The sequence below is a fragment of the Hypomesus transpacificus genome, chromosome 1 (assembly GCF_021917145.1).
Source record: "Hypomesus transpacificus isolate Combined female chromosome 1, fHypTra1, whole genome shotgun sequence".
In the NCBI taxonomy this organism is placed as follows: domain Eukaryota; kingdom Metazoa; phylum Chordata; class Actinopteri; order Osmeriformes; family Osmeridae; genus Hypomesus; species Hypomesus transpacificus.
The window spans coordinates 7,777,504-7,804,681 of NC_061060.1; the positions used below are offsets into that span (position 1 = coordinate 7,777,504).

A 27,178-nucleotide genomic window follows, 5' to 3' on the forward strand; every position below is an offset into this window, starting at 1 on the left:
GGGCAGGCCGAGAGGACACACAAACATTTGCACACACACACACACACACGGCTGCATGTGTGACTACACACACACACACGGCTGCATGTGGGACTACACGCACACACACACACACACACACACACACATACAAACACTCTCAGAAGGCACACAAACACATGCACGTGTAAACACGTGCGCGCACACAAACCCACAGCACATAGAGGATCTGTCTGTGGCCTGTTCACGGAGGATGAGAGGCTTTAGACGAAGCCATCAGCAAAGTCCTCTGGGCAGCGCTGACATTAAACAGCAGCGGCGCTGGAGAGATCGATGGGAGTACCTTGGAAAAGCTATATCGGCGGACATTCAGGCGTCCTTCATCTCTCCACGGCCCCAATATGACACATTCATCACAGCCGGGAGCCTGGGCCAGACTCATCCAGGGAGTCATGGCGAGGCCTTGGAAGCTCACAGACATGCGACACAAGCGCTGGTGTTGCAGGAGCACAGAGATGCCCCGTGATGCCTTGGAGATGCCCATGAACTGAGCCTCAACCGCCTTCTTTTTTTATGGGAGACAAAACCCCAAACAGCCCCAGTCAGTCTTCATGGTGGATTGTCGGAGTGGCAGTGGAAACGCCCTGTTCTCATTCGCACAAAAGGGTTCATGGAGCGGCTCAATGAAACCTTTGGAGCCTGTGGTTGTCTTCAGCAAACTCGGTTATATTCTCCGAATGCATATGACGACACAGACAACGCACCGACACTTCTGTGTCCTGTGCCCTGTGTCATGGAGTTAAAAAGAAAAAACAGTTGAGAGTTATGCTGACGTTCTAAAGTGACACAAATGTTAAGTGTGTTCTATATTTGGGAACAGGAAGATAAAATATTAAGCGCCAACACTTTGTTATTAAAATACTGAGCACAGCACCGTGCGTTTGTTTATGCATCCCTGCTCATCCCTGCTCAACTTTAGACCCTCAGTTCTCACCTTACGCTGTTCCTCTGGGTGTGACCACACCCCTCTACTGTGGAATCATGGGCATGAGAGAGATTAAGAGTGTGTGTTTGTATGTGTGTGTGAGCACACATCTTGTGTGTGCGTCTGTGCATTCGTGTGCGTGCGCCGGTATTGCTTTCCCCCAAAGCTAGTCATTTTCGTGTCGTTGTTCACAATCATCTGTCAGGATGTGAATTGGAGGTTTGAAGTTACAGATCAGCTCTGAATCCCCGGCACAGCAATGACACGTGTGTTTTTGTGCCAGGCGGTCGACTGAGGCTCCGGAGAAAGGAAAACAAACAACCATTATGGGATGCGAGCGAGCAGGTTTCCACGGCGATGTCTGGGAGAAACTGACGTGCATATTATTAAGGTGACAACCAGATATGTGGATGAGTCAAGGGCTTGACAGACCACCATAATCACTCGGAAATAACTAATATGAGCTAGCGCACACAGAGGCACTTAAGGTGATATAATCACAGAAAGACAGATTGTAGGAGTAAACCAACGCTTCATGAATATCAAAACAAGGCTGCAGGTACTTGGCAGCCAAATGACATCCCAATCTCATCGTGCGCAGAGTAGGGACGCATACACACACACGCTAACACACCGATACAGCACGCACATACACACACACGCTAACACACAGATACAGCACGCACACACACACACACACGCTAACAAACAGATACAGCACGTACACACACACACACACATGCTAACACACAGATACAGCACGCGCACACACACACACACCCGCCTGACTAACTGAGCTGTGGAGTACCTGTGGCAGGGTCGATGGTGCGTTCGATCAGGTGGTCGTCCTGATGCACCCACTCTCCGTTGCATTTAAAGTAGATCTGTGTGGCGGGGGTGGAGCGGCAGGTCAGGGTCACCGGCTTGTTCTTCACAATGTACTCGTCTTCCGGCTCCACCAGGAAGTGAGGTAACAGGTCCGAGAAGGCTGCAGGAAGGGTTGCCGTGGCCGTGTGCTCGGCACCTAGGAGGGGACGGGGGATGGGGGTAGGGGGTAGGGGGGAGGGGCAAAGAGAGGACCAGTTTAACTCAGAGGAACAGAACCTTCTCTTGGGAATGAGTCGGAGGCAGCCTTCAACGGCTTCTTTTGTGTTAAACAAAGGGACACGACAGAGTCACATGGCCTCATTGCTAGCATAGTGAACAAAGTACACGTCTCGATCCCAATAGCCCTGTGAAGTATTGTAGGTTTGTGTGGCCTTGGTCGATTCCAGCTCGACACAAGAGAAAAACAACAAACGACACTCACATTCACACACCGCGAGTTCAGGTGAGAATGGAAAGAGAAAGACAGGTCTGTGCCGTCTCTTAATCCCAGTTGAGCTGATGAATCACTGGTCATTAATCTGTTACTCTCTGTCCACGAGACAGTGATCAGGCCCTTTTCACCTCGTGGGATACAGTCCTCCACCCTAACCACCTGAGAGAGGCTGGAAAGGGGAGAGGCCTCCGTTTAATTGACAGAGAGAGTCTGAAAGCGTGGCCGTCTCTGCAAACCCAGACCCTGAAAGACGCAGCAATTTTTACACCGTAACAGCAGAGATGGATGTTATAGGAGGTAGATTCACATAAACCTTCACCTCCACAGTACAGAGTAGTAGCTCAAAGGTGCTCCATCCCTGATGAAGATCATAGTGGAGTACATGTGATCAAATAAAGACCCCCCCCAACTGCAACTCGAGACCAGTAAATCTCCAAATAAACCGGTTTTAAAGCAGTCTAATATTAATTTACAAGCCTATAGTCCAATAAGGTAGACAGACGGGGTCTTTACCACCTGCTATATACCTCCAGGACCCAGGACAGGCCTTGAGACCATACCTCATAACAGCACAGCAGGAGCTCACACTGACCTCTCCTCTCTGCTCCTCTCCCACCCCCTCCCCCCTCACTCACTCTTTCCCTCCCCCCTCTCTATCTCTTTCTCAATGACTCTTTCCCCTCCCCCCTCCTCTCACTCTCCACCTCTCTCCAGCTCCTCTCACTCTCACTCACGCCCGTTTCATCTTGGCAGCTTCCTAAAGCCCAGTCTGGGGATAAACAGCATCTCTGCACCGACGATATGATCTGCTGCTCCAGCGCCCCTGACGCACGCCGTATCAATGTCTCCTCCTGTCTTCCCCCTCTCTTCCTCCCTCCGTGGTCCCTGCCCCTCGCTGGGTGCGGAGCGGCTCATTCCGGAGGGTGAGACACAGTGAGGCACGCGGCGGGCGACACCGCTGAACCCTGCTAATGTCTGTTGTACGTGTTTAACTCTTAATGAAAACTAAATGTTCTGTGTCCAATGAAGGACATGCATCACTGTGACACACGTACCTCTTCACCCCCACATTTTCTTGTAACAAAGTATTATCTGACAAGTGATAAAATATGTCATTAATAGAGCAACTCCTGTCCCACAACAAGTGGACAGTATGTCATTAAATACTGCTGAGCATGAGTGTGTTTATATAAGAGATAGGGGGGAAGAGAGAAAGAGGGGGGAAGAGAGAGAGAGACGGGAAAGCACAGAGAATCCGAGAACACAGTTCATAGTCGAAAGTTGCCTATAATTGCTCAGACCGAGGGGTAAAACTTTGCAAGTGAAAATCGCAGCCTCTGCAGGTCAGAGGTCCGGCAAGTGTTCTGGTCCTCATAAAAGCTGCCCCTCCTAATGGCCCAACACCCAGCCTGGTGACCGCAGCCATTATCGTACCGCGCTGACCCCCCGTGCACCCTCCACACTGCCGATGACAGCCTGCTAAAACACGAAGGCTAAGTTCACCTCACACCTGTCAGGTTAATCATCTCACAGGAGGGACGGCAAACACAAGAGGACAGAGTCGGAGAGAAACAACTAATTAGAATGAGAGGGATCCATCTTCCGATGCCAGTCCGTGGACCAGGGCCCGGGACAGACGTCCCATGAAGACGTCTCAGAGGTGACCTGATCTGTGGTGAAAGGAGGTCCAACTGGGACGCGCCATTTCTGTTGTCACCACCAGCTACATATTAATGTCTGTTTTACGACATGCATTTGAGGTTAATGAGGTTAAATGTGCGATTTCTCCTGAGAGGCATATTCATGTTTTATGGGACTGCATTCCAGTCACGCACAGCTTTATATGTAAGCCATAATGGAAGGTTGATGCCGAGTAAATTGGCTCACATTATTGCCATGACACACAATGTGCTTCAACGACACATAAAAAAACAGGAGCAAACACACCCGTGCACGTGCACACACACGGGCACGGAAACACACACACCCGGCTGAATATCAGCCACTTAACTGACTCCTCACAGGTCGGTGCACAAATCAAATAGACACAGAGTAGCACTATGGGAATTGCATTAGAGACTCCTGTGTGTGATTGGCTGGGACCATGATTAATAGATCAAAGCTCTTGGCACATTGTTGGGACTGTGGGCACAGTACCCTCACACAACAACAGCACACTAATCCCTATCTTCAAGGTCTATCAGGAATAATATGTGATAACGGTCACGAAACCGAAGCAGAAATGCATATGTAGTGTGCAGGAGAAGAATCTCCTGAAGGTCAACGTTTTTTTCCCCCGAGTTTATTCCGAAAATGAAAAACCAAAAATGCATGGGTTGTTTTTATCTCTAAGGCAGTCTAATAGGTGGTGACCTAGTCTGAGGCTGCAGCTGCTATTCTCCAGAGGAGACCCCAGTGGTCCTAAACACACACACACACACAAACACATGTGGGAGTGCACCAGCTGTCAGTGTGTTGAACCGTGAGGTCCAGATAATATTTGCTATACCAGCCCCCAGCCTTGTCCTTTCTATGTAAAGTATTCCCTCATACTCACACTACTAAGACTAACATGTCTATGTAAAGTATTCCATAATACTCACACTACTAAGACAAACATATCTATGTAAAGTATTCCATAATACTCACACTACTAAGACAAACATATCTATGTAAAGTATTCCCTAATACTCACACTACTAAGACTAACACATCTGAGTAAAGTATTCCCTAATACTCACAGTACTAAGACTAACATATCTTTGTGAGTAGCCTATATGGGTCTCTATGGGTAGAAACATGATTGGGCCATCTTAGCAGTGGGTGTTATCACCTTTCCCCCTGAAATGCACACAACACGATACTAAGTTGTCACTTTCAGTGTGTGGGGTGGATTCTTCACCACACCAGTGTTTTAATGAGCGCAAAATGTATAAAGAAAATGCTTCTGTTTCCCTTTCATGGCCCTATCGCATTGCGTGACCTTTTGGAGCCAATTAAATGATTTTATCAGTGTCATGTCCCCTAAGGAAGGCATCATTGAGCAATCACCGGGCATCATTTACATCACAATGATGAACGGCAGCTATAACATGTTTTTTATGACACCATCAGCGCTTTACAATGTCTTCCTAAATTAATTCAATTAAAATTACCATCCGGAATATTAAACCATTTCATGTTCCACTGCCTCGACAACACAACCAAAAAAAACCCTCTTCATCACAATTGATCAGTGCGGTGATACAGTATACGTGTTCGTCTTTCGAGGTATTTTTCACTCTCTCGTTCGTTTTGGGCTGAAGTCTTCCCGCAGGGCAACCTGCTCTGCTACCCTCATAGTGTACACTTGGCACTAGATTTTCGGAAATTGTGTTTCTGGAAAAATGGCAGTAACCGGGTAAGCCTTCATCAATATAGAGAATGAGAACGATCAAACTGAGAGTTATCCATGAACAGATATGGACAGGGAGAAAATGTGTTTACTGCAGCATAGTATGTAATTTTCCCTAGGGGGTTGACTGATGTATGTGTGCCCCCGGTTGACAAATATTTACTCCTCCACGTGTCTGGGATTAAGAACGAATCTTCCAGTGAAACAACCATCCTTCACTCCCACAGACAAGCACATACGCGCGCGCGCACACACACACACACACATTTCTCTCTTTCCCGCTCCCCGAAAAAACTCAGAATGCACCGGTTTACAAGCAACGAGGGCATTTGGATGTTCCCAGTCATTGGCAAGCTGGATTGCTGACTGCTCCTGCCAGGTAAATGGGTGTTACTCCTCACCTGTGAATCATGCTGGGTGACTGCTCTTAACTAAAGTGTTAGCCAAACTCCGTTAATAACACCTGCAAAGCACCATTCACACATCGTTCACAGGGAGGAGGAGTGCGAAGAAGCATCTGCGGTACCCAGTCAGAGGACTCGACAGAGGAGGGGAGGGCTATGTTAATGGTTAACATAGCCCTCCAAGATAGGCACATACCATGTGGGCGATCATCACGGTCCTCCCACTTCCATGAATAGGAAATTGGCTGCTAAGCATCGACTCTGATGCTGTGCTGTACATCTACGTGTGCATGTTAATTCACTCAGCTATTAACGTCGCCCCAGAGCCTTGTCGCTACGACGCCCTCCATTTACAGACACTTAGAAACGTGGAGTCGGATGCAGAGACGTACATTGGTATGTGCGTCACACCAGGGAAATCAAGGTGAAAGTTAAAACAAACACAAACGAATGCTATGAAAGAAATCAATAACTGCAGATTGGGCTGACGCGAATATCAACCTGGCAAGCGATGCCGTTTTTAGAGTGGAAACACACAAAGGATAAATCGGAGGGTGAAAGCACTAATGGCCTTGTTGCTGTTAAACTGATGTGTCTATCGTCTGTTCCCCTTTGTGCCGTTGTCACCTGTGTTGATGGGTTTTTTCGGCGTGTTGCTTCGTCTCAGCTGGAGAGAGGAAGGGGGAGGGCTGAGGAACTAAGAACGAGAGGTGTCAAAACCTTTCTTCATGAAAACTGCAGTGGCATTCACAACCTCCATCCCTCGCATTACCAAGCTATCGAGACGACTGAGGCAACGCAAGTTTTTTTTTGTCTCGTGAAGAGAATGCCATTTTAGAACTCTTTGCACATTGCAGGAAAGTGTGTCAGACTGCAAAATGGCTGACAGGAAGCCAGACTGAGTGGCAGGAGGAACAATAGCGAGTCAGGCTGTTTGGGTTGGACTGACCGGGATGTGCTCATTATAGCCTGAGAGACACAGATGACACGCTGTGAGGAGCCTGCACGTCTTTGTTCATCTGCAGATGTCTTCCTAGGCCGGCCTGTTTCACGTCATCCATGCTTATTACACTCTCCTCAAGGACCATGTTGGTCTGCGATGGCTTCATCGCCATTCACGGGTGTCGAGTCAGCCTCAATATCCTGGGTGCTTGGAAAGATTTGCATACTGTGCTGCGCTGTATTTAGGCATATGCCCTCATGTTGTATGGGAGATTTTATGGAATGGTGAATTAAGAATGTAGACATTTAGCTGGTTTATGTACAAGACCTTTGATCTGAGTCTCTCTGATGGAGCTCAAGAGCTTAAGAGTTTCAAACGAAAAATAGATCATTTGGGCCCAGTGGACGACAGCAATGAGGTTTCATTATTCATTTCAAACAGGGTCCGCTATGAGTCTTTATCTCTATGAATTATTGCCCTTCCTTCAATACAGTGAGAATCTCAACAGGAAGAGAGAGGTTTATTCAGCAGAAGGAGAAAAACTGTGGTGTGCATAACACTCAGCAGAGCTGGGTCCGGCCTTGCCACCAGGGGCAACACACTGTATAAAGCTTCCCTAACAAGGTCAACATTCTCAGCTCTGGAAACACCAGGGTCCCTCCTCTCAAAGTCCTTGGATATAACCGGCCAGTTAATTCATCTGGAGAGAGGAAACCATATGCTTGAAGGATTCTACTGCACAGAACCCGCTTTAATGAACCTTGGCTTTCATTATTACCCGGCTTGTATATTAACTGCTGACTTTACAAGTTACACGTGAATCAGTTTGGTTCCTCCTAAATGGATCAGAACAACGTTTAGCCCAGGATGTAGATCCCCAGCGGCATCTTCACATGGGTGGACCTGTGTGGGAGGACCTGTGTGTGAGGGCTATCTAAAGAGCCATCAAGTCGCACGCGGAGACGCCGGGCGACAACGCCAGGCATCCCAGAAGGCTCTGAGGATGCTGGCTCGTCCGTAGGCAGGCAGACACATGCCCCCCCCCGGTCCTTAGCATCCTGGGCACGCACACCCTGGCGGATTTGTCATCCCCGCACGCTTAGCCGGGAACGAGGTTAACCGAAAACGAGTTGATTACAGGAGCCAGGACGAGGGGGGAGAGCGAGAGCGGGAGAAAGCGGAAGAGAAGGAAAGACAGGGGGCGGTCTTAAATCTTTGAAATGGATGTTAGGAAATAAAGGGAGGAAGACGAGAGACAATTTGGATGACAATGTTAATCCTTTATCTAATTACCGGGTGTGCCCACAGCAAAAATTAAAGGTTTTCACACTGCGTATTTCACAATATCACAATAGAACCTTGTGAACTTCCTTCTGGCTTGAAAACTTATTGAAAACACTTATGGGTTATTAAGTTAGGAGGAGGTGTAAAGCCATAAATCACAGACTGTCAGAACAATGCAAATGATATTCCAATTTATTTACAGTAGATTACAATTGCATGTTGCACCTATCATAATTCATAGACATTTGAAATGACGTAAATCTAGTGAAGCTCTCGTTTTTTCTCAGATTGCCAAAGCTTCTTTTTAAAGCATATAATTTACACAATAAACCGTTCAGATGTGGCTGAGGGATGGCATGCATAGCAAAACAGCACGCAGCATGAAAATAAGTCAGCCATCCAGCAAACCCTACTTCCCAGAATGACAAACTAGCAGAGGGGGAGAGTAACTGCTGATGTCTGCAAAATATAGCTAATGTTATTCAGCCCTTCTCTGAAGGCTTCTGACACCAAACACAGAACACGCGAGGGCCCACTGCGACACTTGTCAACCGACTCACCTGCCTCACCTCCACACTCCACCCCCCCCCCCCCCTCATCACACCAGGATCTCCCCCCTCCCACCTCCTACCACCGTGGGCCAGGCCAGAGGAGTGGGAGATGTCTTGGGTTGACTAATTAGCGTGACAAAGAGAAGACGCACCTCAGCATCAAACACAAAACCACGGATATGATACCTAACAAGGCAGAGGACAAAGCAGCACCTGTTCAACTCTAATTACCTCAACACAATGGCGGTGTCAAGCTCCTCGTTGCCTCAAACCCTCGCTAGCTGACGTACCAAGCCAGCGTGGGCATATTCGATGTACACAGACCAGCATGGAAGCCTGTCACCTAAACAATGGGGGGGGGGGATTCTCAACAAAACACTGCCAGTGAATTTGTCTTTTTAAGGAGATAGCACCACAGTATCATGAGGTAGAAAGCGGCACATCTGTCTGTAAAATGCCTTCCATCAAAAGGTTTAATAGAGAATTGGCTTTACCCATTGGCTCCCATTGACAGGAGATAAGACAGCAGAGGATGTCATTGTCTGGGGCCTCAGTCTCTTCGTATCTTCCGCGCTAAGCTCCCATTTCAGACATCAAACACCATGCCCATTGAGCATCAACATAGAGATATGGGTGAGGGCTTCCAACACACGCTGAGCTGTCAATATAGGCCAGACTTGCCATCAAAAAACATCTCTTTTTGCCTATGAAGTTACTTGAAAAATGTGTGACGGGGGCGGTTATCAAAAGACAAAATGCTTTTAACACAAATGTCACATGTCGGAAAGATGGCAGAGGCTGTGATTCACGTGCAGCAAACCTGAGAGAGAAAATGGAGGCCCGGTTTATGTAGATAAGAGGGAAGCTGTCTACATATGAAAGACAAAGCTGGTCATCTGATACGAGTTCCCCTCTAAAGCAAACAAAAGCATATCTGACCACGGCGCGCTGCTGCAGCAGCGGGGGAAACTCATTTCAACCTGGGCAGCGTTTGGATTATTCTCTCCATCTTTTAACGTCCCTGACGTCGGACTGAGACGAGGGAGAGAAAGTAGACTTCACAATCAATGAATACAAATCAGTTTGGGAGGAACACATATTTTTATTACACCCCCCCTCCCCCAAAAAAGGAAAAAGAATCGTTGGGTTATTCAACCCCATAGAACTTCAGATCAGACATGGCCTTTGTCTGGGAGTGAGTGCACTGTACTTTTTGCCTTTGTTACATTATGTAAATGCGTTGAAGGGAAACCGACAATGGGGATTGTGTCTGCAGCGGTGGCTCCAGCTAATGACTGACAACCATGCTGGCCTTGACAGAATGATAATCTCCGTATTGAGCTTTAACCGAGGGAACATTGACTTCCCTGGCACAGTCAATCCCAAGCCTTGGCTGAGGTAATTACTTCCAACTCACAAATGTGTGATCTTAATAGATCCATTGGTAGTCATGCAGGCTATCCTAAATAACTCCTTATTACCAAGTAATGCACTTGCACGATGAAACAATCAAACTGAATCCAGTCTCAACGATAGCGGTTGCCGTCAATGATAAACATCATCATGCCTATTAAGAGTGTGGACATTGCCTTACACGTGGGCTGAATTCAAGTTTGGCCATACACATTTCTGTTTGTTCTTTGATAAAAGAATAGGGGAGAAAAACATATACAGCGCGCAAAATAGAAAAGTAGTGCAGGAAAGACCATAGAGTGCTTAAATCACGCTGCTGTAAATGATTAATGTCACTCAAGGTCTCTGCTGACCAACGTTCCTGCCCCACTCAGCTCCAGTATAACCTGTTTTCTTACCTGCGGAATGAACTCAGGTAGCCAGCATTTTTCCATTGGGCTTCTACATCCACCTTCAACCCCCCCCCCCCCCCATTCTACTTTTCCTTCCCCCTGCCCCATCATGTGGAGCTCTGATATTGTGTAAAAGAGACAGGTGTAGAGCCCTCCAATGAAGACAAAAAAAAACACTTTCCCTTCCTTTTGAAAAGGAATCTGTATTCATAATGATGACTGTACACACCTAGGGACACCAGTGACTCTGTACTGTGGTCTACATCCTCATGCTGTCTTACTTCCTGTTACAGTTCTAAGACCACTATGCATCATGTTACCTTTGGAATGCCAAGGGAGTCTTTAATTGGAAGCAGAGACGAGAGGATTTGCGTGTGCACGCTAGTGTGTTTGTGCGTGAGACAGAGAATGATATGTATTGGGAGAGAGATAGATTGAGGAGACATGAGAGAGAGAGAGAGAGGTATAGAAACACAGAGCACAGTGTAGAGAGCAAACTTCAGTTGTGCGGGGTGTACTGAGGGCTCCTGACTCAGGGAGGGCTCAGGAGCAGAGGCAGCGTCTGTGCCAGAGCCTCGCTGCAGACGCTCATGCTGCTTTATAGGCCTTGATGACGCTCTGACAGCAGGTGGAGGCGAGGCGGGACAGGCAGTAATAACACCTCACCACAAATTCGGAGAGAAGACAAGCCCAGTCTGATAACAAGGGAGCGCCCCTCCTCACAGGGAGGGGAGGAGGATTTCTCTCTCCTCCCTGCCCTCCCTCTCGCTGTCTCTTCCTCCCATGTACACCAGGACAACTTTATCTGAATCCTTTTTTATTTTTTCACACAGACATTTTAACATGACAAAATACCTATTTATTTTTCTCCTGTTCAAAGCTGTCACATCAGTGATGTGTAATTCATGGCCGCGGCAGAGGCTAACTCTCCCAACAGGATGATTTTTCAAAGACGAACACACCTACTGGGAAGGAAATGGCTGTCAAAGCGGTGGTGGATAGTTGTGTGTTGAGATGTAAATAGCTTTACAAAAGATGGCTACATAACGCTGTTAAAGATTCTCATGGTTTACATCAAGTAAAAAGGTTGATCCAATTATACTGTACCACAAATAAGTTAAGTAAAAAAAAAAAATGATGGAGCCGTTAAAATAATGTATTTCGGGGATTTAAAAGGGTAAAAAAAAAGCACGTATTTTTCTATTATTACTAAATTATATTATTGGGCCACTGGCCTGTCAAATCATTACAGTTTAAGTATTTAAGGGTTTCATCTTAGTTTTGAAGACTTAAAAACTCAAAAGTGGTGGTGTTGGATTTACAAACGATTCTACTCTGAACAAAGGGGCTTAAAGTCAGATTAGGATTGCAATTTCTTTTTTGTAATTTTTTTTGCCGAGGAACTAATTCGGGAGAATGCGTGTTTCTGGGCAGGCCTCGTCAGCCATCGCACCAAACAGCACCACAGACCGCGCCGTGCCTCTCTCTTCAGCAGGGGGCCTCGCACCCAGCGATAGCGTCCCCCAGCACGCCCTCCTTCCAGCTTGATTAAGATCTCACAGTACGCCCAGATTGACTCACACCCACAACACATTGGGAGCGTTCGGAGACAGAAAGGTCTGCTTGAGTGACTGACACACACACAGAACGAGACACATAATGAGTCCCAATCTGTGCAGTAACAAGAGCTCTGAAGCCAAGCTGAGACAGGCAGCACACACAAAACAGAGGAAAATTGAATTTGCCATCACACTGGTCAGCTTCAATCTCGCCGCCCATGTCGGCCATAGAGAAGTAAGTGGGTTACAGCCCTGGTGCACAATACATACATTCTCACCATCGAGCCGCCCGGAAAATCTCCCCATTGTGGCAGCAATATGTGGCCCGTGTGGTGCGTATGACAAACTTAGAGTGGGATCAAATGTGGCACGTTCGCTTTGTTACCCTGACACAGCCAATAAGTCCTTCTACTCGACCCGTGTTTTGCAAGGAGAGCAACAGGGGCCTGGACTGGAGACAGAGTGGGCACTTCCCTTTCATTCCCTTTCATTCCCTTTCATTCCCTCTCCTTCCCTCTCCTTCCCTCCAGATGCCATAAAACAGCCATGCCGTTCTGTGCTCTCCACATCACTGGGGCAGTAATAGTCTCCCGGCCGACTCAATAGCCTGCACGAACAATGGCAACACATTAAGTGACTGCCAATAAATGTAAAGGAAAAAATATCTAGAAATAAAACCAGCGCCTTCCTGAGAAACACACCTGCAGAATAGCGACCCTTGGAGAAGGAGGGTACAGGTCGGTGGGAGGCGGACGTAGCCCATGCCTGTGAGGGGATGGAGGGAAGTGTTCTGAAAGGGGAGGGCGGATTTTCAAAATGAAATGAAAATTATAAAAAAAAATATCTGTATATCGGCTTTGTTCTTGCTTGTTCGCAAAAGGGATAAAGAGAACCCCGGTGATCGCCTTGCAATTAGATGTTTTCTGAAAATAACTAGCATGGGTCTGAAACAAACTAGGTTCAGTCTGAAGGCGTTTGATCGGTGCTCGGCTAATTGAGTGGTACTCAAGGCTACATCCACAGCTCACGCCTTTGAAAAGCAAAGCAGGTTCACAGCCCTGATCTGGGCAGAAGAGACAAGGGGAGTATGCCCCAACAGGCCCGGTTCTGGGGGGGAAGGGAGGAGGATAACTCGGGTGCGGATGAGACGTGTTCCAGTGACAATTCACAGTCCTGAAGCAGGAAGCAACCCTCAGATGAAACATGGTGAGAAAACTCTAGCTCTGACAGCCACTTACTGCTGGCAGCCATGACATCCCCCTCGGCCCTGAGTATTGGGGGGGGATTGGATTTTAAAGTAAAAATAACCTGCTACTTCCTCCAGAAAAACTGGGACCCAGTCGTCGACAGAGAGAAGACATAGGTGAAGGCAAAAGGCTTTAATCACAACACTACATTACTGTACATTGCTCATGGAGAACAGATTTTTCCAGGATTCTTCATGAATCATTGTGTAGGATTGACTACACAAGTCACAGAATGTTAGTCGCAAAAACAAAGATTCAGAACTATTCAGATTAAAGAGATCAATATATTAGACGCTGTTCCATTCAAAGACGGAAGAAATCCAAATATTTTAGCATACGTTTTTAAAATGCACATTAAGTTGTTCCCACAATGTTCCCTTTGCCAGATGTCAAGAGTTCTTGTGTCTGTTTAGTAGAAGGCTCGTCTCTGTATGTCACAATGTAAGTCACCATCTGGTGCAAAGTTTGTAATTCACGGACAACGCCACGTTGTGAAAATCATTCCACGCTCAGTATTGTCTGCTTTGGAGAAGTAATTAAAACCACATCTGTCTGAAATGAACTGTAGGAATGATCTTCTACAGAATTGGTGTGTGCATAATTATTGTTTTTAGAATACAATGGTAGTAGTTTTCTAACCCTAAGACGGCAGAATGCTATATGAACTGGAGTAGAATCTTTACAATCAGGATTCTAAAAAACAAATCTTCACCATGGAGCATAACATTTGCTGAGTCAACAGTCTGATTACTTACAAACTCATGTTATGAAATGTATAATGCACTTGAATACATTTGTGTGCTCACAAAGACAAATCACATTTCCTCCAGTATCTGGCCAACATCTTAGGCTCCATAAAAGATCATGCTGGGTTATACGCACTGGATTCATGTCAACAAAACAAGATGGAGCAAGTAACCAATCACAAGTAAAAGTCTGTATTAATATTGATCTCTCACCAGTCCGGGAAAGATTTTCCGTTGACATTCAAGAACAAAGTGCCTACGGACAAGACCTCTCTCGGAAATCTATAGTGTGCGAGGATATTAAAAGAGGCCCCTTCACAAGTCATTATGAGCAGAGAAGACCCCATGGCCCCAGGATGGTTTCCATCACCACCCAGACCAGCTGTCCTCTCCTCCCTTGCAGTCTGAGCCCGAGCAGTGTGTCACCTGATGAAAGAAACCGCTTGTTTTTTTTGTTACGAAAAAACATGGTTCTGATGGCCACTGGCACCTCCAACTCCTCCCCCACCCCCTCCGCCCCAACTTTATTCAACCCCTGTCTTCTGCTTTCTTGGATTTTTTTTTCTCTCTACAGAGGAAGGACAGATTGCTTGCTATTTTTTCTCTCACCTGGGCTTGGGCTGGGCTCCTGACACCTGCTAGCGGAGTGTGGTGTGGTGTTCCCTGTGTCAGCTAACGTATGGCCCTGTTGATGTGCTGTGACTGGGCCGTGCCGATACTACCCAGCATGCATTAGGGCCAGCTGCTGGGTCTCATCTGTCTGTGTGTGTGCCCATACTGCCCCCGACAGACCGCAAACACGAGCCGCTACGGGCCTCGCTACCACACTCCTTCTACCCACCCCGTCATTCCTCTCGCCTTCTGGACCTGGAGACGAATGTCAAAAGTACCCACTTTAATTGACTCCTAGAAAATGGCTGGCGGAATAAGAAGGAAGTTGAGTAATTGAGGTAATTGCAGTCTTGATTACGTACGCGCCCCCCGCTGTAAACTAATCTCACATTTCAAAATCGGTCTGTTGTCACATTGAAGTGGCCTGTGTGATCCTATTACTAAACTACAGAACAGGAACAATCAAACAAATTAGCCGCCTGACTCACGCATGCTGATTACGAGGGATCAGATTGCGATTGTGTGAAAACAAAAGAACGGGCGAGGATAAACACACCCACCCACACAGGCGTGCCCTCCATGGGTGGATCATCACCCGAGCGATTAGCCGTGCTCGCCTTTGGCGGCCCTGGCTGGCCGGAGGAAGCCAGCCTGGACCCCTGCCCTGCGGAGCCAGATGAACGAGACGCCCTTTTCAATGTTTGAGGCCCTCGAAACCTGCGAAAGGTCCGGTCACGCCCCTGCCCACGTGAGTGATCACTCTGCACCTCCCCGCTAATGTGCTGCGGATGATGTATCAGGTCACATTTATTAGCGCTCCGCTACCACCTGGATGGGAGCAGCAAGACGCCCATTAATAAACAGCCGAGGCTGAGATGTGGACCCCGGCACAGGCCTGCTTCTGCAGAAGCCCTCACTCACAAGCAGATAGGGAACACCACAGAGAGACTAATTGGCACAAATTGGAACCCTGGCCGGTCTCTTATCCCAACCCCCCACCCACCCACAACTGTAAATCACTTTTTTATTTTCCTCATTAGCACCAGGAGAGCAATGCTAATGTAGTTTCCTGATGCTGAGCAGTCGGAGGGCAACTCGGACACGGTGGTGGTTTAAATTTCGGGTCACAAACACCATTTCCAGTACGCAAAACCATGTTGCCATCCATGTTGCCAGGAATCTAGCTTAGCCACCAGATCAAACAAAGCTGTTCTGATCACGTTTAGAGGTTGAGGGTGCCCCTATGTGTTGCATGTTTCAACGTGGGCGGTTATTTCAAGTTGTCTCAAGGGGCCTTTCTTAACAAAGCGCAACCTCTCACTGTGTGTGGGAATTGTCATGTTAAGGTATGAGGTAAATGTATCAGATTTATTTTTGCTTCCCATCAAGTAGAAGAAAAAACCTTCACCAGTCGCACGGCCCTATCAACCGTGCTTCACACAGACCTCTGACACAGACCTCTGGCACATGCTGCTCGTCAGTCCATGAGATAAGCAGCACACCCATTTAAATAGTCATATGGGATTAAAAACTGGCCATGCTGTGAGGTTGTTTAAATGGTGTGGGATTAAAGAACCATAACATGACATCACTTATCTGGCAAATGACTTCAAAGTCCAATGACAGCGGCTTTCCAAAATACATGCCAAATGACTGACTTAGGAGTCATTTAGGATAATGGCGACTGCTTGTCACAGGAGATATCCGCAATCAATGTGTTTTAGACCCATTGGCCTCCAAAAGATGTGTGCGTGTTTTCGAAAAGGGATGGAAATTGATGTTATATTGGCATGCTATCGGGGAACATGTAGTTAAAGAAAACATTGCTCTCTCTCACACTCTCACTGCCCCCCCCTTCCTCTCCATCTCTCCCGAGACAGAACCTCCCATCCTACCACACCACCTCATTCTGATCCTCTTCAAGCTTTTACAGCACTGCATTCTACAACAAGGTAATCAGGAGACTAAAATGATGCAACAGATCACGCAAAAAAATGTGTGTGTGTGTCGCCATGCGTCTTTGTAACAACGTGCGACTGCGTTTTGTGTATCTGTGTCAAGAGGTAGCAACACAAATCAATTTGAATCCATCTTCCACACAGAAATGACTTATTTGTCCAATCCATTACTCTGAGTTCCATTCTATTTTCAAAGGCCCCAGAATTCCCATGCTGCTTGATTGAAATCACTGCCACTGGGGAAAGCTACACACCACTCGGAAGGGGCACAACTCTGAAAGCGAGGAAATCATTGATTTTCAGCAGGAAACCATCAAGGCAAATCTGGGTAAATGAGAGTGTGAGATGGTGAATAGTCTATTGCAGCAGGCTATTCAGCTGCCATGGTATTCTCCTAAAGAGGAGCCTGGGCACCCAACTATGCTGAAAGCTGTGGTAGGGGAAAAGGGACAAGTGTTCTATTTAGGAAACACCAAGAAGATATTTTTTCCCCAACCGAAAACATTGAGTGGCTGTGTAAATTCATCCTCGTGTATTCCATGCCGAAGGTTTGCACCATAAAAATAAGCGTCTTTGATGTTTGGTTGATTAAAAATATCTTGAGCCTAATCCCCCCCATATGAATTGTTTGAAAATCCAAACTTGAATCCACAGACTTGTTTAATACTAAGCTTACAGCTCAAAGTCTTCTCGGGATGCGTAACACAGTATGTATTACACGCTTTGCTTCCTAGGTGGAGAATTAACCAATTAAAAAATAACGGCGGGACAACGCTGCCACATGTTCCGAACCATTAGAGGGAAGAACCTGTCTCTCCATGAGACTGAAACCCTCACATTGTAAACACAGAAAGGTCACACAGTCTTAACTTCCATTTTGAACAATAATATCAGTAGTTATTGTAACTGTTACCTTTAGAGTGTGACAGCTTCAAGTGGCCTGATATCAAATGAAACTACTGCGCCACGTGCCAAGATTCGTGTCCAGAATTGGCTAATTAATCATGAGAGAATTAATATTTCATCAATTGCAAAAGCTACAGTAAACATGAGGGAAAGAGATTCTTCAGTTGTGATTACTATGAATACCTGTCTTGGGAAGAGGCTTGAAAAGGAGATAAATATTGACACAGGACGAGCTCTCTGGTAGAAGTGTGTGTGTGAAAAAGAATGTCCTTGTTGTGGGAATGTGGTTTTTTTTCTTTGGTGGTTGGAGTGCTCGAGATGATAATGTCTCTCATGTTGATGGCTCTCCAGAACTGCTGGGATTATGATGGAGCTTTATGGAAGGTGTGTGGGTGTGTGTGTGCGCTTGTTTGGTTGTTGTGTGCATATAACAAAAGAACATAGAGAAAGTGTGTGTGAGTGACAAGAAAGAGAGAGTGTGAGTGTGAGTGTGAGTGTGAGAGAGAGAAAAGAAAGAGGTATTTAACTTTAAGTTGAATAACATTATATTATCATTACAGTTACTGTGAACAACAATGGCATTAAGCTATAACCCAATATAATGTATATTGGCTAGAACTTATATTTGTTAACAAAATATAACATACTAAAAACCAAGCAGATGTACTTGAATTTCAGCAGTTGAATTTCAAGCATGAAGTAGACACACATTGTAGCAGTATAACTATAAAAACAATCACATTTTCAATTTAGTCAGAGACTAAGAAAAAAAATTATAATAATTGGACAGTTAATTTCAAGCCCTGCAACAATCTGTAAGGCTGGGAGAGAATTGCAACCTTTTCTGCTGCTCATCAAAAGAGATGCTTCATGACACATTTAAAATGTTGTCATACCAACCTCAATTCAAGATCTTTCTTGTTTTCCAGATTGCATGTTACAGTAGCTGAATGGAAACAAAAGACATGTTAAGCCTGTTATAGTGTCCCAGCTCGTCTGAAACATTTATGTAGCACCGTTGGGCTTTAACGTTTTGAGATTTCACACCTTATTGAGTTGGCTGGCCCAGGGCTACTTGTTAGCCAGCTAGCATGGACCTGAGCCAGACGCCCGGCAGGGGAATCAGAGGAAACATCTGCCTGTTACGACCACACATAAAGCCCATACACAGCCCTGCTAGCGTGAGATACACAGTAAATCAAGACGTCTTAAGGTATTCCGACCTACTCAAGAGGAGACCCAGGGAATTCATTTACAGCACACTAAACCGAAGGCTCCTCAATCCAGATCTCTACTGTATGGTTTACATCCAGATATATGCAGCCAGAAACCAGGCCCAGGTGCCACTAGTGTGTGCGTGTGTTTGTGTGTGTCCTAAGCATCCTAAGTTAAAGTGATAAGCAGTGGGAACCCCGCACTGCTTCTCCACAGACTGCTTCCAACCGTCGCAGGGGCAATTCATTGCTCTTTCCGACTGTCAAGAAGGCAGAGGAAGGGGGGGCGAGTGTATTTAAAGGATTCTCAGAGCCTCTAATGCTATTTATTCCATCTCCTGTGCTCCAGCGAGGAGTGGCTACATGTAATGGCAGCCATCGATCTTTTGGTCTGGAGACAGCCAATCAAGATGGATCCCTGTTCCACAACGTGGCTTGAGCGTGAGCGAATCCTGTTGACCGGGGGACATTATTTAACATGGGCCCGGATTGACGCTAAGGAGCATTAGGTCCCAGGGTTGTTAAAGCGCTTGTCACACTCCAAAGGCATCCATCTGCACAATGTCGGTTACAATCAATAGATAAGGAATCGTCTGCGATGGAAACCAGCGTGGGGCATTACTCACTCTCTCCAATCCCTGAGAAGCCCCTGCACCCCCCAGGAGGAGAAGCAAAGACCCCCCCTTGATCCTGGGGAGACTTATCTTCCAGCAGAGCCTGATGGTATTGATAGGCCCCAGCCAAGATCACCTTATCGCTCACAATCACTCAAACAGGGTTGCCCTGTTTTCGGTGTGTTGTTGCATTTTCACAGTTCTCAATTGTTTTCCTATGAGGCAGATTCAACGCCAAACCGAAGCTGAAAACCCTAAATGGATCCGTCTTGCTTTCTTGCTTTCTCTGAATGACAATGTTCTCTGATCCACACTGTGACACAATCGGTGCTCTGTCTGAAGTACTGTAGGCCAAGCATGGTCTTGTGAAAACAGCCGATCTACGATATTGCTCCAAACTGCATGAAACAAGCAGCGCAGAAAACATTTGGACATGGTAATGCTTTATAGCTTTTTTTTTTTGTGGAGAGGAAACTTCTTAAGAGTTAATGGGCCGAGCGTTATCTTGAAAAACAACACTAAGACGGTGGACCGAAGAATCAAAGCAGGGATATAAAGCGTCTCATATGCGAACGTGACAGTTGGCTAATGTGCATTACTGCCTGTGAACGACTAAAGGCCTGCATGCGCTGCATACTAACACCCTCTCAGGAGACACTAATAGAACAGGTCACAACACTCCTCCTACAGTGGATGACACTGGCTGCCATTTCAAACTATGACCAAATCTACTGACAGTCTGACACGCTACAGGAATTCAATCAATACTCTACACCGTGTCTCGTTCCGATGCACAAAGTTCGCCACCCGTGCGCACACCTCTTTAATAGCGGTTGTGTTTATGTCAAATGGAGTGCAGTTTTATTCCTTGTACACACGTATATTGTTTCCTTCCTTAGTTTAGCAAGGACTAGCAGCCTTCATGTTAGACCTAGAAGTGTGTCTCGTGCTGTAAATCACTTCAGTTCCATAATGGAGCCTGGAATTCCTGCTGTGATTATTATTTTTTACACGAACATGGATCACATCCTGGTCGAGGCATGATACACGCACCCATTAAATTCCGGAAGAACCAACAGACGATGGGGATTCTCTCGAAGAAAATTGAATATTTAATTTCCTGTTTAAGTGGATTACGGAGGCATCATGTAAAAAGGCTCTCAATTATTCATGAGGATGCCGGGGAAGAGGGAGGGAGAGGACGACAAGCATTGCTGCAAAACAAGTTTCAATCTTTTCGCCTCAAGTGTTTGTGTAGAAGAAAACACTTAAAAGTTTCATTTATCAGTCAGTAATTGCTCTGTTTTCAGGAAAGGAACAAGAGTAATTAACTAGAGTGAATGCTAGTTAATGAGTGGAAATACAGTGCAGAGTCTTCCACTATTCTACGGTTCATGGTTCTGACACTTGCGGTCAGTTGGAAACACAATGCAGTTGCACTTTCCAGATAACACTTTTCATAACAAAACAACCTAATCTCACAAAAATACCATAAAAAAAATGATTTCAACAATAAAGAGGGTGCTAAGGTTAAGTATGAACTTTGATAAACAAGAATGTTTTGTACAATGTGAGTTTCTTTGTTTTGTCGTTAGATATATTGTCACCTTTCAGAGTGTTGTATCTCACACTTTGCATGTGAAAACTGGAGACCAGCCCAGAAACACCATTAAATCCTATCACCATTGTTTCTGCTTTACCTACAGTAATATGAAGAGATCTTCATGTCATTCTTCAAAACGTCACAGACTTAAATCCACTCAACAACTTGATAATAAACAAAAACCCAGTTTTGGAAGAACATAAACATCAGATTTCATCAGAATGTAATAACTAAAGAAAAGGGCTGAGATTGTGGTATACAGCACCATGAAACAGATTAGAAGAGGCTGAAGGGATGAAAAGATTGGATACAAGAAGATGGACCTATCTACTTACTGAGGTAAGATGACAAGTCATAAAAACACCAGCACTTCCGAGGGCTCCACAAAACAAAACAAACCCTCTGTTTAAGAGGATGACTTTTAGACTAATGCCTTTTGTACCTCAGGAATAAAAAAAGAGAGCCGAAGAAACATATATGGATCTTTTGAAGTCACAATCAGAGCCTCAAATTGCTATCAGGCCAGCCCAATTTGTCAGATTCAGTAGAAAAGCATCATTCTTTTGGTGACAGAAGATATTGATTTGCAGACGGTCCTGCTCTGAATATCTTCCCATTGTGACGGGCCTGGTCCAAAGGCTGCCCTCTGGATAAGCACACTGCTCTGCTCAATAATCTCTCAGCAAAATGCTCTCCGGCAAATTTAAAGTAGTTATTTTTCTTCAATGTTGCATCAATGTTGTTCTGTAGAGCTATTGTGCCTGGACTCGAAATTCATCTGATCCTCCCAGCAAAGCTTTTGAGATTGAAACAAGGATGTCCGGAACTTGCAGGCTACGGGGCCTGCAAGTGGCCTCATCTTCTTTCTCTCTCTCTATTTCTCTGTGTCACACACACCTCCCCTTACTCCATTACTAGGTTCTGGCTACCATGGGTCTTATTTCCATACATTGGTGAGATTCGATTACTCGCCATTTTCCAGCTCATTAATGAAGAGTTATGCCGCATTTGTAATGAATGTGTCCAGGTTGAAACGTGATCGAGTTTCCGGCTCCACTGAGTGCTTTTAGATGATTGCTTTCACCTCTGTGGTTGGTTTTACTGGTGTGGCGGGAGGAAGCCACTGAGCTAGAAAAATAGAACAAATAGGAATTATTTTACATGATTAAGGAACCGTTTCTTTTTTTAAATACAAATCTGAAGGAATTTGTGATGCTCTGAGCGATGACATTTTGAGTGATGAAATGAGGAGGAAACGTGCAGGGTGGTAAGTCGCTATTTGCCAAGGATCTAGAATTTCATCAAAGGAGAAACTGTAGTCCCACAAGCCAAAACCGTCCTTTCAGGGCGAGTCCGCAACAGAAAGCATTGAGTTGGCCAATCCCTGATGTGTTTCGGCAAACACGCTCCAGCTGGGTATTGTAACTTTAGAAATATGTAACTCAATCATGGCATCGCTCTTTCTCTGTGCTCCTAGCAGGGGGGCTCCGATCCCCAAACATCCAGATGATGAATTCAAGCCTTGCATAATGGTTCCTGATGTTGCATCAGAAACCAACAACAGCCCTAAACAGCCCAAAGAGATACACATTCAGTCAGTCTTTTCACTCTGAAATCTGTGGGCATTCATCCCCAGCAGATGTGGTGGTCCTTTCATATCAAAAACATCCACCGCAGGTTGATTATAAATGCTGACACGGTTAGCATCCTTGCTCTCTTTGTCTGTCATTCGGGCATGTTTGTATCTAACGTGTCATTAGAACCCTGATCAGAACGGGACATGATAGCAAATTTTTACTTCAGGATGAAGTATTACTTTCAAGGCTCAACACGACGATGCGAGACATCCGAAAGTTGAACTAGGAGCCATTTTTCTTTAACACTGCGTGTTTTTTCTCGCTTTCATGTTTACCCTGCAGTGTGGTAAAACATTGGTGAAAAAGAAATTTACCATGCTATGTTTGGTTGAAGAAAAAAGGAGGGCCTGTTTCTCAGTTGAGGATTTTATAGATCTCAGAAGAACCACGAGCACACTGAGAACCACAAGTACTGAAGAGGCTTCCAAATCACTTCCCTTTGAGAACAGAACGCATGCATAAATGCGTAATTTATATGTACAAAAACGATTATCTTGTCAAAATGGGTAAGGCGATTTTAACATACTCTCGTTTTCAAATGTACTACCAGCAATGGACTTACAAGTCGTGTTTACACCGAACGAAAAAGCCCTGAGGATGACAGCTCAAAAGCTGTTTCCATGTAAGGGAAAAGGCTCAAGAACTTTAATGAAGTGTGGAGTTTAAAAGCCTTTAGAAATATTACAGTTACAAACTTGTTTTGAAAAATATGTACTTCCATGCTGCTGCCATTCCCCCCCCATACTTCCTTTTCATCCATGCCCAGTTGTGTCATGAACATGGCTACACCAACAGCAAATGGAACGATTAAATGGCTCTTTCCCAGCATAGGACGATAATGAGCTGGATTGGAAAAATAGGTCAAGTTTCAAGAATGTAGGGACTTGGCTGCTCCTGTTATACTTAACCCTGACAGTGTCAACTCCCAGTCTGCATAACCCCAATCCAGGCTCCAAGGTCTCTTTCTCACTTTCTCTCACTCAGTCTTCTGCTCCCTCTCTCTTCCGCTCTGTCTCCCTATCTCTCCATGTCTGTTAAAAGCTCCTAGCCATAATTTATTCCCAAACCCATGAAAGGATTCGTCCGCATTACAATGCTCAGAGACCATCACTATTGGTAAATATGTCAGGTGCGTCTGTGACAGACCGCCCCCCAAAATAACACCAGTCTATTCTATTACCACTGTCTTGTACTCCTCCCTTCTCACTTCTAAAAGCCCACTGAGTGTGGGGCCCTGCAGTGTGAAAGATCCTGTGTGTGGAGATGACAGTGAGGTGAGATAGTGAAGAGGTGTTGGCATTCCTCATGAGGAAGTGTGGAAATGTGCAGAGTGGAGAGCATTAGAGATTCCCTGCTGGGCCAACGGATGGGTGCCGGAGGAGGGATAGATGGGGAAAGAGAGAGAGCTCTGGGATGCTGTGTGGAATGTGACCTCTGAGCGGAGGACAGAAACAGAAAGAGGAAGGCAGTGAGGGATGGAGGGAGGGATGGAGGAGAGGATGGAGGTCCACAGGGAGCAGCAGGGAGAGGGAAGCAGTGGTGGGTCACCTTCTCTGGAGGGAGCAGCTGTGAACATCCAGCCCCAGGGAGGAGGGTCAGGCACTGAGGCTCACAGTCTTAGAGACCGAAGCCCAGCTCTCCCCCCTCCTCTTCCTGCCTTCACCCTGCCCAGGTCTGCAATAACACAGGCAATTAGGAAGCCCCAGAGAGAAGCGCGCATGCAGTCTCACAGTCGCCTTGCGCTGACTTGGCAACCAGGATAATAGCTCAGGAGAGTCTCTTTCAGTTGAGCATAGAGAACGCCTACAATTACCACCGAATATCTCCATTCTCTGGCTACTTTATGCCAAAACTGGTGAGCGGAGTCTCAAAGTGCAGCTTATGCATCCCAGGTGTACACTAACCTAACGCCCCTGAAAAGAACTGTCCTACCATCCATGTTTTGTGTTATTTGCATAGAATTCTCTTTAATTCACCTGACCACATGAAGGCAGCACTTGATGACATGGCCCCTCTCAGGAGGAACGCTCCCCACCGATGCGCCTGACTTTACCTCCATCTTTCATTCTTCTGGCTTGGTAGGCAAATGCATGGACAGGATTTGTCAATCAATGGACTAATGGAATAAACTGACTTTCATGATCCATGCAGTCGAAGAAGTGTTGAAGAGTGCTCCCTCCCAGCCCCTTCCTGATGGTCTGTAGGGTCACAGTTGTCCTCTCCTTCACTTGACCCCCAAGGCAGGAAACCTCATTAAATACCCAAACTGAACACAGTCTTCCCACGCAGGTCCTGCCACTAATGACTGTGTTTATTATTCTCCACTATATTCATGCTGCTGTTCCAGTAGTTAGTTTCAATTCTTTTCAGCATTTAAGAGAACACGGTCTAAAATGAGAGGCTGTGATCTGTAAATGTCGGCTTATTCTCCTTTCACAGGTGGCCAAGCTTTGGACAGCTATGGGTTCCAGCATGGCTGTCATCTCATAGATTTGAAATCCCTCTCGATCGATTGCACTAAAAGCTCTAATCTGATTGTTAAAAGAGCTGATTTGACAAAGCTGTTATCAGACTGATTTAAGCACCAATCAATACTGCATTATGTGTGGTTGTCCTTTTTCCTTCACGGGGTTGATGCAAGTTTTCCCAAGGACGCACTGAGTGGCGTTGTTCACCCCCAAAGCCATTCTCCTAGTTCAGAACCACACATTAAAAAAAGGATGAAGGATGCACAAACACACCCTGCACAGCACAGTAAGTACTGAGCCCAGCTCTGATTATCTTTCGTATAAACAAAGAAAATCTAATAACAATGCATATATTACTGCTGAAGTGGAGAAAAACCATTCCAAGTCAACTGCTTGTTGATGTTCCGCTGACAAGCCGGGAGTGCATCGACACAGACGCTGAAACCCCTGTCTCCGATCTGGTGTCGCCGTCGTATTCTGTTGGAGTTGTGCAGCGATCTGTGTCGTTTCACGAAAGCAAGGGGGATCATCTTTCAGAGAAAGACGGGGAAGGTGCCGAGATGAGTAGATTCTCTCCTCTGCCTCCCTCCATCTTTTCATGCACTTTGGTATTCATGAGGCAAATGCATTCAACATTAGGAGTCAGAGGAATTGATTGCCAGCTGATGAAGACTCATCTTCTAGGGACTGCATGGACGCCAACAGTGAAACCAGGAGGCTCTTCAGCCCGGCCCTGTTTCCAGTGGTCCAAGAGGAAAGCACCCACAGGCCAAAAACCGTACAGCAATCTGTGGTCTTAAGCACCAACGTTCCCTTGACTGGAGATCAAAACCCAGACCTAAAGGCTAAACAAGGTTCATTATCAGCCACAACACACAAAGTAGAACTTCTTTCATGCTTTTCTGCTAGCATCTTAGCAATTCCCGAAATTTAGCAACCCTGATCCGTCGATCGGGAGCCAAGTCCAAGTCCTGGCCAGGCACACGGGCAGGACTGTGATTGGTGATCCGGGGTTCTATGCACCAGAAACCCTCTGAGCACTGAACAGTTCCGTAAGCGGGGAATCGATACGAAGACCTTCTTTGCTGCGAGTCCCAGGGTACCACACCATAGTACTGCTAGCATCTTGGCACCAGCAGCATGCTTTATCTGCTAGCATCTTAGCAACAGAAGCATGCTTTCCCTACTAGCATCTTAGCAACAGCCACAGCACCATCATCAGTAGTGGTTGTTGAGGGCAGGACTAGGGCTAACCTCAGCTTCAGGCTCCACATCATGCCTGGGCAGTGATGGCCAATTAGGCCCCTCAGTGATGACACTGGGCCGGGTAGCAATTAGGAGTGTAGAGGAGCCAGCTCATTACCAGACCCATTCCATCATTGTTCTGTGGAAGCTGGAACTGCAGCTTTAGGATTCCAGCGATGCCTATTAAAAGACACAGGGTGGTGTCAAAGTCACTGGTAAATGGGTTAACGTCTTGGTTAGCTATAGCAGGACGTCCAAACCGATTCTCGGGCAGTTCGCCGCGTCGGTTATGTGTGGTTTTTCATTTGACATTCAGTGTTCTCCCTGTCAGAGAGAGGTTATGTCAATAGGATGCTTCTAAACAATGTACGAGTTGACACCTGCTGATGTTTCAAAAGCGATTGTGTCGTTTGATGGACGGTGTGCTGCTCCTCGTATTGATCTGGTACCGTCGCAGCGAGTTTACTCTGGTATGAGGATACAATCAAGTTTAAACACAGTTTCACTGGAAACAGACAGGCTGTTTTCACAGATTGCCAACTCAGATGTTGCAAATCCAACGGTGAGGTACTAGAAGACCACAAGGAAATAATGATCATCTGTTAAAAAATAGGTGATTTATTCAAAATAAGTCCAAAAGAGGTAAATCAGTATTCATATCTGAGACATGAAAGAGCAAACAATAGAACTGCATTTCAATCAT

The 27,178-nt window shown here is 46.0% G+C and overlaps 1 protein-coding gene across 1 annotated transcript in view; it reads right to left on the reverse strand.

The window, feature by feature from the left end:
* Positions 1-27,178, reverse strand: part of unc5a (unc-5 netrin receptor A) — a 106,005-nt gene that overhangs the window by 54,584 nt on the left and 24,243 nt on the right. Inside the window, exon 2 of the mRNA XM_047021255.1 lies at positions 1,773-1,988. Coding sequence (XP_046877211.1) covers positions 1,773-1,988 — 216 coding nt within the window. The remainder of the gene's footprint in view (positions 1-1,772; positions 1,989-27,178) is intronic.